Source organism: Ictalurus furcatus, chromosome 25 (genome assembly GCF_023375685.1).
Source record: "Ictalurus furcatus strain D&B chromosome 25, Billie_1.0, whole genome shotgun sequence".
Lineage (NCBI taxonomy): Eukaryota > Metazoa > Chordata > Actinopteri > Siluriformes > Ictaluridae > Ictalurus > Ictalurus furcatus.
The window spans coordinates 4,860,251-4,879,012 of NC_071279.1; the positions used below are offsets into that span (position 1 = coordinate 4,860,251).

The following is an 18,762-nucleotide window of genomic DNA, read 5'->3' on the forward strand; positions in this document are numbered from 1 at the left end:
AGAAATTTTGTGGCTCATCTCCATATTTCTTTGCTAATTCCAATCTTGCCTTCTGATTCTTACTGCCGAGGAGTGGTTTACATCTTGCGGTAGTGCCATCCATGTCATTGACTGCTGTTGGTTTCGTTGGCCGGCCTGTTCGTCATGACATAAACGCATTATTTCTTTTTCAGGACAGTCTAAATTGTTGTATTGGCTATGATCCATGTCCATGATCAATTTTCCTGCTTTTCTCCCATAGACAGCTCTCTGGTCTTCATGTTAGTTTATCCTTTTTGCCAAAAAAAAATACATTCTTCACAGGCAAAACCCAGAGCTAATAATTGTTTAAATAAATCAGTCTAACAGGGCACACCTGGGCAACAAGAAACACCTGTCAACCCCAGGCTCCAATATTTTTGATTATTTAAAAAAATTGGTGTTCAAACAATTGTCATGTTCTAAGTTAATACATCTAGATGTTAATATCAGGAAATGAATGCTAAAATTCGGATCCATCATCTCATTCATCTTTTGATCTCAAACACAAGAATATTCAGTGTATAGCAAAAATGTATAGACATTTGATGGGTCGTACAACACTACCTGCTAGGAAGTAAGAGAGAATCAGGTCATTTACGAGTCATTTAGCACCAGGTTCGACACAAACTTGCGGTACGCAATCGGAGAGCCAGCCCATTCGCGAACAGCTCTGCTCACCGGGGGCCCCCGCGGTGGACTCCCCGGCTAGGCCAGACCAACCGAAGATCCACGACACTGCAGTATCATTACGTTTAGGTGGGATTCTGACTTACAGGCGTTCAGTTATAATCCCACAGATGGTAATTTCACACCAGTCGCTCCTCAGCTAAGCACACGCACCAAATGATTGAACCTAAACCCAGCTCATGTTCCGTTGTTACTGGGTGAACGATCCAACGCTTGGTGAATTCTGCTCAACAATGATAGGAAGAGCAGACATCAGAGGATCAAAAAGCGACGTCACTATGAACGCTTTGCCGCCACAAGCCAGATATCCCTGTGGTAACTTTTCTGACACCTTCTGCTTAAAACCCAAAAAGCCAGAAGGATCTTGAGAGAGGAAGAAAGAAAATAAGATGCAGAGAATCTCCTAGAGATGACGGCGATGGATTACTTGTTCAGTTATGCAGTATAAGCAATATATGCTGCTTGGTGTACCTTGGCTCTCATTGGCTCATCAGAAACTGTTGTGAGTTCAAGACACTGCTGCTCTAAATGTGTGCCATTAGTTTTATGTCTTTTCCAGTGCTGCTGCTGATGGTCAGTTTGTCAAACTGCTCCCTTGGGGATAAATAACAGTTGTTCAGTTAACACATACACAGGGAAGTAAATTCATAGGCACTGTTCCTTCTAAGTTCACTGTGACCACGCACAATCAATCAGTATTTGATGGAAGACTGTGGAACCGTTTCCTGTTTTTCTTATATTGTTGGTACTGTCCAACCAAATGTTTCACTTTTTAGTTGTCTGCTTACAACTTTATTTTTCAATATGATGACATCACATTTAACTTTGATCAAAATTAGTCGGACATAGGTCTGTCTGTGTGGTTTTTATAAAACCAGGTTGATATTAGTTGTGTCTAGAATTTATTTGAAAGGAAACAAAGCTGTGAATTTTGACATTTAGAAAAGGGTGAGCTAGCTAGCAAATTAACTGTTAACCTGGCAACCTACCAAAAGTGTATTTACACTATACACACATTGTTATAGCCCACTCATTTAAAGGATTGACATGCTACTCTGATTTATATTTTTTTACACTGATAATTGCATGAATGAGCAGGTTTGAAACCCACTCCAACCTAGGATTCCAAGCAGGTTTATATATAAAAATAAACACACACATAATACTGGTCTGCGGTGTCTTCTGAGCTGATTGATTGTGCAGCTTAGTGCTAGTGAGAGCGTATGAGGTTTTAAAGTGCACACTGATCTATGGTCAAATGGTAACATTGGGTCAAAATGGCTCCATCTGCTGTGTGGATATAACAGAGCAAAATCAACACACCCACAAACCCCTAACATCTCACTTGCTTCTGCAGAAAGAATAAATATGGACATAAAACTCTTCATTTCAGAAAAACTAAATGTTTATCATTAGACAACAAAAGATGAAAAAAACAACACAAATAATCAAATGTTTTCTCAATGCTTTCAACGTCATGTTCAGAGTTCAGGACCGATCTCAGAACCTGCAATGTCTTAGTGAGCACGCTCATACTGAGAGTGACTCAGGGACAGCATCTGCCACACAGCGTAGGTAAACAAGAAATAAACACAAACTACAAAAAAAACAAAACAAAGGAATTAGGATATGTAGGTCCCAGTAGAGCAGATTAGAGCCAAGGAGCGGCGCTACACCACGGCATACTGCTGATACAGCAGCTCCCGAATCCTGTAGTAATCCTCACACATGCAGCCCTCCAGTCCGATCCGGCCTGCTTCCGTCTGAGTGGGAGATAGAAAGGAAGTAAGACACGATTGACAGAAAAGACAGACAATAAAAGAAAAAGATGAAATGAGAGAACAAAACACCACAAGAAGGCAAAAGAAAGGGAACAGGATAGCAAGAAAGAGCAACAGATAGTGTAAGCACACACACAAAGATCCAGTAAACCAAAAGATATACAAACAGAATTAACGAGAGAATAAAAAAGACAAAGAATAAGAACGAGAGAAAGCAAGACAAGGAGATGAGATAAAGAGCAAAATGAGAGTGAAAAAGATAACAGGAAGACAGATCAGCAAGGTCTTTTTTCATTAATGGAAGCTCCTGTGTCCCCTCCTTTTACTTTTTAGATGTTATTAGAGGAGGGCACTTACATACTTTATATGCAACGTAAAACAAAATTGTAAACGACTTAAGGGTGACAACCATCACAAAAGGATACTTGTGAATTCAATACACAAAAAAACCATGAAAAATCAATCACATAAAATATTGAGGAAGTGGAGGGGCCTTACCCTGCGCACAGCCACCATGTTATTACAGACGAGCACTCCTCCCACAAACTCGGCCTGGATCCCCTCACGCAGCAGAACCTGCTTAAAGTCTGACAGCCTTGGCTCGTTAATGAACACAGCCTGGTGACCTGGAGTCTGAGAATGCACGTGCACACACAAACACAAAGACATGCATAAATCCATCCTGTGTCTTGTATTAGACAGGATCACAGAGTTAAACATGGCCGCTGATAGAGCAATCAGCTTCTGAACAGCTTTCACAAATTTTGAGTCTGGCCCTATGACGATCTAAAACTGAACTGCCACTTTCAGATTAATGCCTCAGAGCTGTAACTGATATTCATTACTCATCATTTCAGTATCACCTGAATGTTCACATCCTCTGCTCCTTCACTGGCATGTTCACTCACCTCAGTGGGGGGCAACGGTTCCAGTGTAGGGATGACATCACTCTCCTCTGAGATCTCCTTCTCGTCCTCTCCGAACAGTGTCTTCATGGCCCGCTGCGTTGCGACGGTGCTGGGCTCAGTCATGAGGTCTGGGGTCACGTCCATGGTGATTTCTCCGTCCTCCGTGTCATCCCTGGTGTCTCCGTCCTCTGGCAGTACACCGGTGTCCACCTTCACCACGCGCATGTCCAGCACGCCATCGATCCAAGCCAGTTCCGTGTCTTTGGCCTTGCAGAACTGCAGAGAGCTGACTAAAGAGTCCTTCAGTCTCACCTACATGAAAGAACAAATATTCAGCAAAAAAACATCGATAGGTCGAAAGATAGATATCAACATAATTTGCTTATGCACCTGATCTGAGAACTGCATGGGCATGCTTTAATATTATACAGAACATGCTTGACTGACAGTCTTCAGTCCAAAACTCGTAGTCTGTTATGCTAGTCATGGAGAACTAAACACAATGGCACAAATGGAGAAACTCAGGAGTGTTCAACTTTACATGTCCTAACCGGCCAAATCACAGTATGCTACGCTTCCTAGGTTTGGTTTTCTCCCCTAGCTGCTCAGACTCACAAAGACTAAAAGCAGAATCCCATCATTTTGATAAATGTTCGAGATCGTTGGTGAGGGTGACGCTGACACGTGATCAGCACAGTCGACTGGCTCTTCCCCAATCTTCAACTGTCCGGGTTTCGGTGAGTCTGTGCCCACTGTCGCCTCAGATTCCTCGTCTTGGTTGATGGGGTGTGGTCTTCTGCTGTTGTAGTCCATGCAACTCAAGATTCATTGTGTTGTGTGTGTTGGAGATGCTCTTCTGCTCACCACGGTTGTAAAGAGTTATTATTTGAGTTACTGTAGTCCTCCTGCAATCTCTTTCTCTGCCCTCTCTCACCAAAAAGGCATTTCTGCCCACAGAACTGGCACTCACCGGGTGTGTTTTTTCCACACCATTCTGTGTAAACTCTAGATATGGTTGTGTGTGAAAATCCCAGATCAGCAGTTTCACAAATACTCAAATCATCCCTTCTGGCACTAACAACCATGCCATGGTCAAAGTCACCGAGATCACATTGTTTTCCTGCATAACTGTGTACATTGTGCTGTTGCCACATGATTCACTGATAATTGCATAAATGAGTTGATATACAGATACACTACCGGTCAAAAGTTTAGACACACTCATTCTTTATTTATATTCTTTATCCATCATTAAATTCTCAAAACAGGTTTATTTGCGTGTTAACTGTGATTACCTGGTAGATGTGTGTTTCGCTTGTGGCGTCCACCGTCTCCTGCAGTTTGGGTGTATAAACTTTGATATCTTTCCCACTGAAGGCCTTGCATGACTCGGCCAGGTCCTGACTAGCTTCTGGAGGTCCGCGAACGATAACCAGCTGCCGAGGCTTCATCTGGTTTATAATCTTCTTAATGGATTCTCCATCTGAACGGCCCTCGTAGTCTATGTAAGTGACTCGAGCTCTGGGAATAGAAGCATGGACATCTTAATGAAATGACTATTTAAAAGAGAGCTTACAGCCTCACTAGGAAAACATGTGAATGATTGCGATGTTACTAACCTGTGTGTGAAACGTTGCTAAAATGTTACCAACCTTCTACAGACATCTTAAGCTGTGATTTTGAAAAATACACAAAAACTGCTTTCTATTATATGTGCAAAAGAACGTTATGGAGATAGGTACCCTTAGACAAGCTCCAGTAATCATGAGAGCCACAATTCATGTTTTGTTTTTTTGTTGCTATTGTGACAGCTTGAAAACTTGAAAGAGAAAATAAGCACATATTCGAGTACTTGAATCCCAGTAGAGGATATCCTCACGTAACTCAGAATAATGGTTATAAAACATCACTAATAAACTCAGTAATACAGTTCATCTCCATTATTATTTCAACTACTCTCAGAGGGGGAGGTGGGGTTGGGGGGAGATTCTCAAAAACTGGTATCTGGGGCTCATGAGGAAAAAGTTTGTGTACACCTGCACTTAATGTAACAACCCCCCCCACACACACACCGTAACATAGGGGAGTTTTGAACTGACTTTCTTGTATTGTAGCACTACCAGAGGCATATTGTATTAGATGGGCAGGGAGAGGCGTACTAACCTGATTTCTAGAGTCTCTTTGATGGATATGCACTTAGTGGGGACGTCAGAAAGGTCCTGCTCCATGGGTTCATCTCCGTTTGCCAGGCCTGACTCCAGCTTGCTCTTCTCCTCCTCTGTGGCCTGCAGTTCAGGAACCAGGAAGTCCTCAGGTCTGGAAGGGATCACATGCCGAACATTATTCAGCAAACATACATATCTATCTATATATCAGAATCAACATAACAGGAATTTCATGTAACAAACGAGACAACTGACCTTATGATCTCTCCGTACTCATCCCACTTAATCCTCTCCTCATGAGTGGGGAACATAGGGTATGACTTCTTGGCCTGTTTGAAGAAGCTTCCCTTGCGCCCTCCTTCACCTTTCATCATCAGATCATGATGTTTGGTCTTGACTACGGCAGGCTGCTCCAGATCATCATCCATATCACTTTCGTCACTCGAGTCCACGTCCACCCTGAGCAGTTAGGATATGCTTTACCCTACGGTTTACGATCTGATTTGGTAATTAACTGATTAAATTACAGCTCCTCAGAGCTCTGTTTACACAAAGCCTAATAACCCGTTAATAATCTGATTTGTAGCTGGGGGACTCACTCTTTCGCTTGTTCCAGTTTTTTTGCAGTTTCTTTCTTTATTTTCTCCTTCTCCAGATACTCCTCCAGCTCCTTGCCTTCCAGCTTGATCCTTTTTCTAATCTGGTGCCAAAACAAAAAAGGGAAGCAAATCAACAAACGATTCAACAGCCTGTTGCATTCAAACTTGCTGAAGAGACAAACATTAAGCAGACAAAAATCAGTGTAGAGTGCTGGACTATCCAATGTGATTTTGCTTTCTAGCAGGTGCTGTCAAATAATAAGCGAAAATTAATCGGGATATAATTATAACAGAAAGCGTGTTACTGCAGCACGTATGGTCGTTCGGCCATTTGTTAATGTTTCTAAGGTAGTCTCACTTAAGGGACGGTACATTACTGTTAACAGCGTCTGAAAAGGAAGTTCCTCATCTGAAACGCTCATTGTGTCACGGTGCTCAAAAGTATGTATTCGCTTTGAAAACCGGCATTCAAAAGTGTAATGAGCCAATAAGATTGCAACCTTCAAGATTCTGAAGCTTGGGCCAGAAAAGTGCATAAAAGACATCAGATGCTCTGGATGGAACATCTGATGCTGAGACTACTGCAACACAAAAGGGAGGAACACCGAATTTGAACACACATGTAGGGGCTGCTAAAATGCCATTTTGTGTGTAATGGAACTCCTACATTAATGACAATTGAGGTTTTCGAAGATGAGCATTACACTGTAAGGCAAATTATTAACCTCTAAATCGATCATCTTCTCTCCGGGATGGTCTATAAGGTAGCGTGCTAATGTGCCCGGCGTGGTGCGATACGTCAGGATGATGGAGTTTTTGGAGTCCTGGCACCACTGGATGAAAAGCTCACGTGAGAACCCAGACTCCAGATCAGGCTGGCTACACAGTACCACTTTGGGACTTGGCACTCGCGCCAAATCTGCTAAACTATGGCACAAAGACAGATGGCGGAACTGGAATGGGTTGTTGCGCTTGTCTTCGAAGCATCGCATCAGCTTGTCGCTCATCCACTCTACCTGGGGGGAAGAAAACCCAGGACAGGTGTAATTTACCAACACTACAGACAGCCCTACATTACATTGCCCTATACTGCACAACACTACATTTGGCCCTCTGCCTTCACAATGAGGAATAATAACATAAATATAGTGGAAATCGGTCATAGAGATCTTAAAGTATTAAGCTTCAGATTTTCTTACCAATGTATACCATCCTGTGGACCAACCCAAGTCACGCACCTTAGCTACTACCCTGGGACAATTCCAATACCCGTGTCCTCGATTACCTGAGACTTTGAGAACTCCACCACGTTATAGCTGACATTGTTGAGCAAGGCGAGAGAATAGACGCCCAATCCCGCGTCCTTCGTCCTCCAGATCTGATCCAGCAGCTGAGCAAGCTCCAGCACACGGCCTGCAGTGTCCACTGATATCAGCACATTGCCGTCATTACGCAGCGTTTCCATGATGTTTGCTGGAAGGGGGACAACATAAGAGTGTGGTGCTGAGCAATAAAAGATAGCAGACTTCCTGAGAAGAGCTGAATTAAACACGAACTGAAAATGATATACTGTTTAGAACAGGGGTGCCCACACTTTTTTGACTTGCGAGCTACTTTTAACATGATCAGTCAAAGAGATCTACCTACACTAAAAATGCAAAACATATATTTATTTATATATATACTGAGTATACTTCAAATATGTATACACACACAATATATGTTCATGTACCTTGCATAACTGCATGAGCCTTATGGCACACTACAATTCAGTACATTTTGGGTCATTACCTTACACTGATGACTTGCACTGAATAGAATCAGCCAGGGTTGCATAGTCCGGACAGTAGCTGCTGGTAGCCAGCCTCAAGCAGGCCTCCAAATGATGATCAGTCATTGTGGAACGGTATTTGGACTTAATAATCTTCATGTGGGAAAAGGCTGACTCACATAAATAAGTAGAGCCAAATAATGCAGTCAAGGAGGTTGCACATTTCCTCATGTTTGGGCACTTTTCCCCTGTGAGTAAGTTCTAAAACTGTCCATGAGCCCTGGACTTCAGCTGAATGTCAGTCTGTAGTTTCAAAATCTCATCCTTCATTTCAGACGAGTTCAGGTGAAACAGCGTTGCAATTTTCGATGCGAGTGAATCAACCTCAACATTGTCCCTAAATGGGTAGCACATGAATGTAGCGACTGGCTCCAGTAAAGCAAAGTCTTGAAAGCGTCTGTCAAACTCTGACCGACAGCTGTCAATCTGCTCCGTGTAGCGTGCAATGTTAAATTGCGCACAAGCCTTCCGCTGTGTCTCCAGATCTGATGCGAGGTTTTGGAAGTTCCCAAAATCATGGCACTGTAGCTTTGAGGACAGAAGCTGCATTTTCCGTTTAAAGGCATTAACTGAGCTGATCATATTGACCACGGTTTCTCCAAATTAAGCTCATTTAACATGTTGGTCAGATTGGTTAAAAATGCCAAGTCCAGCAGCCACTGATCATCATTGAGTTGGGTGTATTCTGCATGTTTAACAGTAAAAAGAAACTCCCCTATCTCCGGACAGAGCTCTCGAAATCTCTACAGGAATTTACCCCTACTAAGCCATCTCACGTCAGTGTGTAGCAGGAGCTCAGAGTGGTCGCAGTCTGCCTTCTCCAGATGCGCACGGAACAGCCGTCTTTGAAGTGATCTAGCACGTATAGAACAGGCGATCTTTGTTGCCACATCCATGATCTCTTTCATGTTTAGCATTTTTGCGCATAAGGCTTGTTGGTGTATTATGCAGTGGTAGTTAAGGAAGTCAGGGAAAGCATCATCTTCCCTGCACTTGGCAATGAATCCATTTGCGCTGCCAACCACTGCGAGCGCATCGTCCGTGGTGACTGATATCAATTTGCACACTGGGAGCTGGGTTTTGTCAATGAAGTCTTTAAAAGACTGAAAAATATCCTCTCCCCGCGTGTGTTCTTTCATGGGCAGTATTGTTAACAGCTCTTCTTTTGCAGTCATATCTGTAAACACCATCCGAATAAAAACACACAAATGGGCTGTATCACTTACGTCCGTAGACTCGTCCAATTGCAGTGAGAAACTCTCGCAATCTGTGATGTCTTTCCAAAGCTGTTGGGTCAAATCCTCGGCCATGACTTCACAGCGCCGTGTAACTGTACTTCTTGATAGCTGGAGAGCTTTGATTGAAGATAATATTTCGGTTTTGTTTTTAAAGTCCCGAAACAACGAGTGAGCTGCATGTACGAATGCCTCTTTTATCATCGCTCCGTCTTGGAATGACTTCTTGTGTTTAATGATGGAGTGACTCACCCGGAACGATGCTTCGGTGGCTGCCTTAGCATTTGAAGTCAGGCGTGAGAAAAATGACTGCTGTCTGGACAACTGTGATTTTAGTTCATTCACCTTCCTCTTTCTCAGCTCACTTTTCGGAGGGAAGTCAGTGTCGTAGTTTTTATGAACAGTCCTAAAGTGCTGCTCCACATTTCCCTTTTTCGGAATAGCAATGGTAGCTTGGCAGATCAGACAAATGCACTTCGAATATGACATCGTGAAAAAAAAATCATCCTCCCATCCCGCATGGAAGTGATAAGTCTTCGGTTTCTTGCTTGATCCCGCTACCTCACTCATTTTGTACCCTTTCTTCAGTAGGAATAAATTGGAAAGTTAACTCAGTGATTTCACTCGCTAGCCTTTAGCGCTGGCGCGTTTGATCGCACACGCGTGGTGAGAGAAAAGACGAGATCTCAGACTGGCTGCCCTGTACGTCAACGCTAACATCTATTTTTTTTTGAATGTCGATCTACCCCCACTTCCTTTGCGATCGACGTATTGGGCACCCCTGGTTTAGAAGTATATATTTAAATCTTTTTCATATCACAGCATTGTTTCATTCTTGAATATGATTGGTCAGAAGGTATTACTTAACCTTTTATGACAGCAGCTCTGACAGTAGTGCTGATAGTAACTCAAATCACAGGATTTTTTTTAAAATAATGTCCTTATTCTGATACATTATCAATTCAACAGTAGGAACACATTCACATGGACACGCCATTTAGTCTAATGAAAATAATAAACGGATGAAAAAAAAACAATGTCATGTAACAAAGATGTCTAATCATTGATATGGTGAAGTTTTCTGTATGGAAAGGTTTATTTAACATTTACGGAAGGATTCTCAAGTGTCAATGCATTTTAATGGTCAGTTAGTTTTCTGTGAAAGTCTTCTAGAGTTTTCTTGTGGGAACACCCCACAAGACCTGCCACTGTGGAGATGCTCTGACCCAGTCGTCTAACCATCACAATTTGGCACTTGTCAAAGTCACTCAGGTTCCTACACTTACCCATTTTTCCTGCTTCCAACACATCAACTTCGAGAACTGACTGTTCACTTGTTGCCTAATATATCCCACCCCTTGACAGTTGCCATGGTACCGAGATAATCAATGTTATTCACTTCACCGGTTAGTGGTTTTAATGTTATGGCTGATCGATGTATATATAATAAAATATAGATCTCTGTATACTATAAACACTGAACAGCCCATTTATTCCAAAAACCTACAAAAATGCTGTGACTACATTTATCTGGATAGATATTTTGACATTTTTAACTTAAGCAGGCTGAGTGAGTGTGAGGACTTACTCAGGAGCTGCTCATCACGCTGTTTCCTGCGAGGCTGAACGTAAGTGGCATTGAAGGAGTCAGTGATGAGCAGGGAGGGACGACTGACCGCCTCAAGGGAACAACCGTTCAGATGACTGCAAGATCAAGTGAAGACGGGTTCGTTTCATAATCTGAAACTCTAAAACACTGTACCTCTTACGCTTTTAGGACATCTACTTACATTTCTCTCTTGTGATTGAAATCCACCGCATAAATAATCTCCTCTTCTCCATCCTTTACGATTTTCCAAATGGTCCCACCGAGCATGTGACCCGCAGGGAGAGGAGTGATGGACAAACCGTGTCCTTTACCTGTAAGAAAGAAAAGAAATATAAGAGGCGTAATCATACTGCTTCTTCATGACTTTTGACTGAGAAACATGTCGACTGTTTCCTATTCAACTTCAGACAGTGGACTAAGTAGCAATTTCCATTTTGACAGTGAGGACCCTGTAGTTCCATCAACAATTTACAGTATACATTTGCAGAATAAACAGATCTACAGTGCATCTGGAAAGTATTCACAGCGCTTCACTTTTTCCACATTTTGTTATGTTACAGCCTTACTCCAAAATGGATTAAATTCAATATTTTCCTCAAAATTCTTCAAACAATACCCCATAATGACAACGTGAAAGAAGTTTGTTTGAAATCTTTGCAATTTTTAAAAAAAATAAAAATCAAAAAAAGCACATGTACATAAGTATTCACAGCCTTTGCTCAATACTTTGTTGAAGCACCTTTGGCACCAATTACAGCCTCAAGTCTTTCTGAGTATGATGCTACAAGCTTGGCACACCTATTTTTTGGCAGTTTCCCCCATTCTTCTTTGCAGGACCTCTCAAGCTCCATCAGGTTGGATGGGGAGCGTCGGTGCACAGCCATTTTCAGATCTCTCCAGAGATGTTCAATCAGGTTCAAGTCTGGGCTCTGGCTGGGCCACTCAAGGACATTCACAGAGTTGTCCTGTAGACACTCCTTTGTTATCTTGGCTGTGTGCTTAGGGTCGTTGTCCTGTTGGAAGATGAACTTTCGCCCCAGTCTGAGGTCCAGAGCGCTCTGGAGCAGGTTTTCATCAAGGATGTCTCTGTACATTGCTGCATTCATCTTTCCCTCGATCCTGACTAGTCTCCCAGTTCCTGCCACTGAAAAACATCCCCACAGCATGATGCTGCCACCACCATGCTTCACTATAGGGATGGTATTGGCCAGGTGATGACTGGTGCCTGGTTTCCTCCGGACATGACGCTTGCCATTCAGGCCAAAGAGTTTAATCTTTGTTTCATCAGACCAGAGAATTTTGTTTCTCATGGTCTGAGAGTCCTTCAGGTGGGCTGTCATGTGCCTTTTACTGAGGAGTGACTTCCATCTGGCCACTCTACCATACAGGTCTGATTGGTGAAGTGCTGCAGAGATGGTTGTTCTTCTGGAAGGTTCTCCTCTCTCCACAGAGACACGCTCGCTCTGTCAGAGTGAACATCGGGTTTTTGGTCACCTCCCTGACTAAGGCCCTTCTCCCCCGATCTCTCAGTTTGGCCGGGCGGCCAGCTCTAGGAAGAGTCCCGCTGGTTCCAAACTTCTTCCATTTATGGATGATGGAGGCCACTGTGCTCATTGGGACCTTCAATGCTGCAGAAATGTTTCTGTACCCTTCCCCAGATCTGTGCCTCGATACAATCCTGTCTCGGAGGTCTACAGACAATTTCTTGGACTTCATGGCTTGGTTTGTGCTCTGACATGCATTGTTAACCGTGGGACCTTATATAGACAGGTGTGTGCCTTTCCAAATTATGTCCAATCAACTGAATTTACCACAGGTGGACTCCAATCAAGTTGTAGAAACATCTCATGGATGATCAGTGGAAACAGGATGCACCTGAGATCAATTTTGAGTGTCATGGCAAAGGCTGTGAATACTTATGTGCATGTGCTTTTTTCTTTTTTTTTGTAATAAATTTGCAAAGATTTCAAACAAACTTCTTTCACGTTGTCATTATGGGGAATTGCTTGTAGAATTTTGAGGAAAATAATTAATTGAATCCATTTTGGAATAAGGCTGTAACATAACAAAATGTGGAAAAATATATGGAATACTTTCCGGATGCACTCTATGTTAGTGGGTTGTGAGCCATGGTTCTCAGAGTGGGTCCGGGAAGCATACGGTGGTGCCTGAAAGTTTATGAACCCTTCAGAATTTCCTATATTTCTGCATAAATATGACCTAAAACATTGTCAGATTCCTAAAAGTAGATAAAAAGAACCCAATTAAAACAAATATATATACAAAAATATGACACTTGCTCATTTATTTATTGAGGAAAATTATCCAATATATTTCTTTAACCGTTCTTTGGTAGAACGACTTGTGTGTTTAGGGTCGCTGTCTTGCTGCATGACCCATTTTCTCTTGAGATTCAGTTCATGGACAGATGTCCTGACATTTTCCATTAGAATTCGCTGGCATACTTCAGCATTGTTCCATCAATGATGGCAAGTCGTCCTGGCCCAGATGCTACAAAACAGGGCCGAACCACGATACTACCACCACCATGTTTCACAGATGGGATAAGGGTACTTTGTTGCACATATTTTTGATGGTTTTTGCTTGTTCTAGTGTATTTTGATGTCAGTTAGCCGTTTTAAGACACATTTATTATAAACTGCATGGACTGTATTAGCACGTGCCCTAAATTTTACCTTTCAGATTCACAATCTGAGAGTATTTCAACTGCTGGATCTTGTCGAAAGCCGAGTCCACATCATCCAGAGTGAACAAGGCGAAGTTCTCAGTGTTGTGACGAGACTGTGAGAAACAGGCATCAGAAACAATACTCTCTGTGTGTTTGCATTAGATTGTATAATTCACCACGGCATTATTTTAATGAGCATTTTCTGCCCAAACCCTTCTCACACATGACTCCACGTTCATACCTGATAGAGGTCGTACATGAACATCTGACCCATCTTATACACTGGGATAGTGGCATAGATGGCACAGTTGAGACCCAGTTTGCCAACAGCATAAGGCAAAGCGCCGAGATGAAGTGGATCTGGATGGGACAGAAGCACCGCATCGACCTGATGGACATACCTGAAACAGCCATAGAATCAGAGTAAAATATAAACAGGGCAAAAAAAGACTGCGTTCCCCTGTACTTAATGTTCTGAGAACAGAAAACGTATTTCGTTCATTCGCGTTGATCTATATTAACTTTGCTTAACGGTTTCCTACATTACCCACAATGCCATTCGACTACCTGTTAGTAAGCCGTTGCTTGATCTTTACCTGAAGAGGGTGATGCAGCAGCACTTTAGACCATTTAGTGGCGGTCACACTAGACTTTCAGCATGCGAAATTTCTTCGGAGACCGCTGCAGCAACCCGAAATGACATTGCACGCCAACGCTAAAACATACCATCTGTTCTTTTACGACACTGCAATCCAGACGACTTCTCTTTTAACGTTGATTTTATATTCTTTTAAAGCTGCGCCATATAAAATGGGATGGTGCGACGTCGCTATAATCGGTACTTGATTTTCTGAAGAGACGTCACGCTGTGACGTGTCGATCTTCTATCGGTCGCCAAACTCTCACTTTGGAACGTGGCGAAACGTCTTTACGTAAAGCTTGCGTTTCCTTTCTCCAGCATTCGCATGCGTATGAATGAAAAGTCAATGGACCGAACAGTGTAGTATGACCGCTTGCTCTTTTGTTTTTAAGGGCTGACCGCGAAACCTGACTCCAGCAAACAGGAGATGTCCCCCAGACGTCGCGAATGTCCACTTAGGTCCGCATTTGGTCTGGTTTATAACGTTCGCTGGCGGATGTTCCGAGGACGTCGGAATCATAACACTACTGAATGCAGTAGGACGCTGGACGTCCTGTGAACGTCCCCTTCAACGTCCGTAGGATGTCATGGGGACCCTACACATGGACGTTTGGGGGACGTTGGTAGAGGCCATTTAGGGGACGTCCTGGGGACCTTTTTTTTCTCAGCTGGGGACTGCTATTCCTTTGTGTTTGAGATCACTGAAGATTTTCTCACATTAAACGAACAACGGAAATAAAGCACCAAACACATCGGCACCAGAATTGCTAAAACACATCACTAATATTAGAATACTGTATATTCACTGATCTGTAGTAACCGCTTTATCCAGCTCAGAGTTACTGTGGATGTGGAGTGTATCCACTGGAATAAACCCTGAATGGACTCATGTGCACACACAAACACACTTTAACACACTCACTCACACCTAGGGTGGTTGAGCATAGCCAATTCACCTATTGGTATGTTTTTGGGAGGTGGGAGGAAACCAGAAAACCCAAATGAAACCTACACTGACACGAGGACTTCGCAAAGACGGTAGCCCGAGCCCGAGATCGAACCTAGGATTCAGGAGCTGTTTCATAGTGGAGGTTTCCTTAAGTACCTTTTCATCGCATCTATGATGTCCATGGAGAAGCTCTCGTCCCAGCCACAGTCCAGCAGGAAGCGGAACTCGTCCACCTGTAACAGGTAGCAGAGAGCGGACTCCTCCTGCACCCCGGACACAGCCGTCAACTTGATGATGGACGTCATCCTCGACACGGAGCTCTCTCACAACTAAAACAAGGAGGGGAGAAATTAGACATGCTCGGCCAACTTATCTCACCACATCTGTCTACTAATTAAAATGATTAACCCTTTCTTTTACACCAAGCACCTTATCACTATCTCTACACACAAACTGCATTTTCTTCTGACAAAAATAACTACAGAAGTGAAGACTTACAGCATGCACCTGTTCTGTAGCCGGCTATGATAGATGGATAGAGAGATAGAGAGATAGATAGATCGATAGATAACTTTATTCATCCCAAAGGGAAATTCACCTCTTACAGCACCACTGAGAGTTAAAGTATACTAAACTTAAATTTAACATTGTAAGTGACAGAGTGTGCCCAAACGCTCAGTTTGCTTTGTCATATGGAAGCAAAGTTCACAAATGAAACATTTTAATAATTGGCTCAAACCGACAAAATCTTACAAACGTGATATTTTTGTTTTTACACACCGACAGAATTTTGTTCTACACTACATTTTGTTCGCTAGCATACCAGCTAACCAGTTTGAAACCAACTCCAGCGTAGCTAACAAAGCTAGCAAACTAGCTAACTGAACTGAAACATAACTATTAAACAAAACGTATTAATAGTAGCATACCGGACAGCGTGCTAGATTTAACGCAGTGATTTCGCATAAACGTACGTCCCGACAAATGTTTACAAACTTCACCAACATCATTGTTTATTCACATTTTTGAGCCACACGGCTCACACTTTCTCGTGTTTCAGCCATTTTGTGGCTGAATCCCTAAACCACTCCTTAGTAAACATATAGTGCACTACATAGGGTGGCGAGGTTTCTTTTTCTCTACGCACTATGAAGTGTACATGTATAGGAAGTCGCTAGCCGTTTGGGATTCTGCCTTTGTGTGTTTGCCGCTACTGTCCGCCGTCACTGGTATGTACCATTATAATCCTTAGGGATGCTTTAAAATATGTACTATTTTAAAGCACCTCACAGCGTTTAAATTTATTCTAAACTACAATAGTTTCTATAATCTATTTTGTGTCATTTGGTAAGGCTCGTTACAAATACCATTTGTTAAAGCTAAGTATTAATAAATAAATATAGTTTAAAAGGGCAATTACACAGTTGGTATGGTCCTGTGACCTCCGCTTGAGCAGCCTGATACCAGTAACCGAAGCTAAACAACGGTAAGTTAAAATAAACTATTATAGCAATGCATAAATAAATCAATTTGACACTTTTGTTAAAAATGTTTTCATTGTTTATTGAATTAACGAGCAAAGTAGATAATTTCTACTTGAAAATCCAGGATTTTAGCTGAATTAGCTACGCTGTTTGCTAACTAGCGAGCTTTTCGGACCTGTGTGTGTTTGTGTTACTCCTGGCTTTTTCATTGTATTCGTAATATTTTCTCCATCTTCTGTTGTTTTCCCCTTTAGGTTAAAGTTGAATCTCTTTGCTCGCTATTATTACTCTATGTAGACAGTGGAGTAGCTAAGCTAACTGACCGTGACTCCCGGGTTATACCCCCAGCACACTGTACAGCTTTCCCTAATTCTCTCTCTCTCACACACACACCCCATCATATCAGCAAGAGCTTGTCAACGAGCTGATAAATGTAAAGAATTATGCAGTGGAAAGAACTAATGTACTAGAGTTAATAGTTATAGACTGTAAAACAGGGGTGGCATGCATGCATGCATGCATGGGAAAAGCTGTCAGTTAACCCCCTGTGTGTGTACTCCACATTCACTTCACCCTTATACAGTCACTGCTACCCTGTCCATCAGGGGAAACTGACCACTGCTGACCTGATTTATATTTATTTATTTTGGTTAGGGGTTGGGAATCTGTCAGTAATATGTAGTTCTGTCTCGGTGTATCAGGGTTTTTTTTTAACACCATTTCTCATTGCTGGCTTGAGAAACAGTCTATTACTCAAACAGTTATACATGTGTGTACATGTATACGTATATGTATATATGTAGCTATATAATGCACGTATAGAGTTGCTTGAACTACAGCTGGGTTTTTTTTACCCCATGCCATAGTGCTTATTTGTAGCCGTGAACTAACCATTAGTTTTTTGTTATTTCATGTTATTTGCTTATCCGGACCTTCCTACGCAAATCATTTTTAACTGGACCTTTTACAAATTTCAGTGGCGTGAGATCTGATATATAACGTGGTCACTGAGTGCATCTGTTGTTCCAGGCATCATGGTGAACTTCGCAGCGATGGTGCGTGAGCACTGGGTGAACGTCCTGGTCCCACTGGGCTTTGTCATAGGCGTCTACCTGGACAGGTGGAACGATCAGAAACTGACAGCATTCAGGAATAAGAGCGCCTTGTACAGCAGGTGTGTTTCATACAGGCAGTGTTGAACTGCACCCACAGAAATGGCCAAGATGTCTAGTATCGAAATTGTACAGTCTAATTTTCTGGAGATGATTAGTTAGCCAGAGTGAACGTTGTGTCTTAGGGATGAAATTAGACAGAGATTGCATTTCAGTGTGAGACAACTCCAACATACTTATACTTTTAACTGTGATTGGATTACTAGTGCAAGGTGTTATAAAGGTTGATTTATAAACAGGGGTGTCCAATCTTATCCGGAAAGGGCTGGTGTGGGTTCAGGTTTTCATTCTAACCAAGCAGAAGCCACGCTCAACTGATGAAGCAGGTGGAATCAGGTGTGGCTCCTGCTTGATCCGGCCCTTTCCGGATAAGATTGGACACCCCTGATGAAATGTTGATTAAAACCACAAGATGCTCTTTTGTTGCAGGGAACTGAAGCCTGGTGAGGAATACACCTGGAAGTGAAATCCTCCTCGTATTTATTGAACTTCCTGCTCTCTTAATTTCATCTTTGTCGTCATCAAAACTGTAAATGTGTTTTCAATAACATTGGTCATGTAAAATATACTGATACAAAAAAAACCCACTGTTTTTGTACTACTTTCTCTTGCCCTTTGCCAGACATCATTTGTGTTTTTAGTTCAATATGTGAACCTTACTGCGGAAAAGCACTGGAATAATACCTTGCACGTTTAAAATGTAACCATGCTCATTCCAAGTTGTTTCATACAATAGTCAACCACATAGCTGTATAACCGCTACAGTCTGAAGTGCATTCACGTATGTTACATCATTCATGTTTTTGCAAAAGACTGATGCCTAGCTTGTCCAAGTAGTGAGACACTTGCAAATCATTATTGGTTCAAATGTCACAGCAAACACTTTTTCCTTTACAGATATAAATATTTGTACATCTGAATCACAATCTTAGACGAGAATATTCTGATATATAATTCTACATCACAGGTGAACATGCATTTTAATAATGAGT

General features: G+C 42.2%; 2 protein-coding genes across 2 annotated transcripts; one reads left to right on the forward strand and one right to left on the reverse strand.

The window, feature by feature from the left end:
- Window positions 1–1,369: 1,369 nt before the first annotated feature.
- On the reverse strand, window positions 1,370–16,200 carry cpsf2 (cleavage and polyadenylation specific factor 2). Its single transcript, XM_053614033.1, has 15 exons — window positions 16,044–16,200; window positions 15,271–15,443; window positions 13,767–13,926; window positions 13,533–13,638; window positions 11,018–11,147; window positions 10,816–10,931; window positions 7,447–7,634; window positions 6,887–7,177; window positions 6,162–6,262; window positions 5,818–6,021; window positions 5,561–5,713; window positions 4,693–4,918; window positions 3,398–3,709; window positions 2,988–3,122; window positions 1,370–2,471 (listed from the first exon to the last, which is right to left on the reverse strand). The coding sequence occupies exons 2-15, from the start codon at window positions 15,417–15,419 to the stop codon at window positions 2,379–2,381; spliced, it is 2,364 nt and encodes a 787-aa protein (XP_053470008.1). The 5' UTR covers window positions 15,420–15,443; window positions 16,044–16,200; the 3' UTR covers window positions 1,370–2,378.
- A 236-nt stretch (window positions 16,201–16,436) lies between these two features.
- On the forward strand, window positions 16,437–18,374 carry LOC128601109 (NADH dehydrogenase [ubiquinone] 1 beta subcomplex subunit 1-like). Its single transcript, XM_053614038.1, has 3 exons — window positions 16,437–16,600; window positions 17,628–17,772; window positions 18,200–18,374. The coding sequence occupies exons 2-3, from the start codon at window positions 17,633–17,635 to the stop codon at window positions 18,234–18,236; spliced, it is 177 nt and encodes a 58-aa protein (XP_053470013.1). The 5' UTR covers window positions 16,437–16,600; window positions 17,628–17,632; the 3' UTR covers window positions 18,237–18,374.
- The last annotated feature ends 388 nt before the right edge of the window (window positions 18,375–18,762 follow it).

Coding starts and splice junctions, on each gene's coding strand:
- cpsf2 (XM_053614033.1), bottom strand. CDS start 15,419: ATGACGTCCATCATCAAGTTGACGGCTGTGTCCGGGGTGCAGGAGGAG. Junction 13,639..13,766: donor TCATGTACGACCTCTATCAG/GTATGAACGTGG, acceptor TGTTTCTCACAG/TCTCGTCACAACACTGAGAA. Junction 11,148..13,532: donor TCAGATTGTGAATCTGAAAG/GTAAAATTTAGG, acceptor TCTTTCTTACAG/GTAAAGGACACGGTTTGTCC.
- LOC128601109 (XM_053614038.1), top strand. CDS start 17,633: ATGGTGAACTTCGCAGCGATGGTGCGTGAGCACTGGGTGAACGTCCTG. Junction 17,773..18,199: donor AAGAGCGCCTTGTACAGCAG/GTGTGTTTCATA, acceptor CTTTTGTTGCAG/GGAACTGAAGCCTGGTGAGG.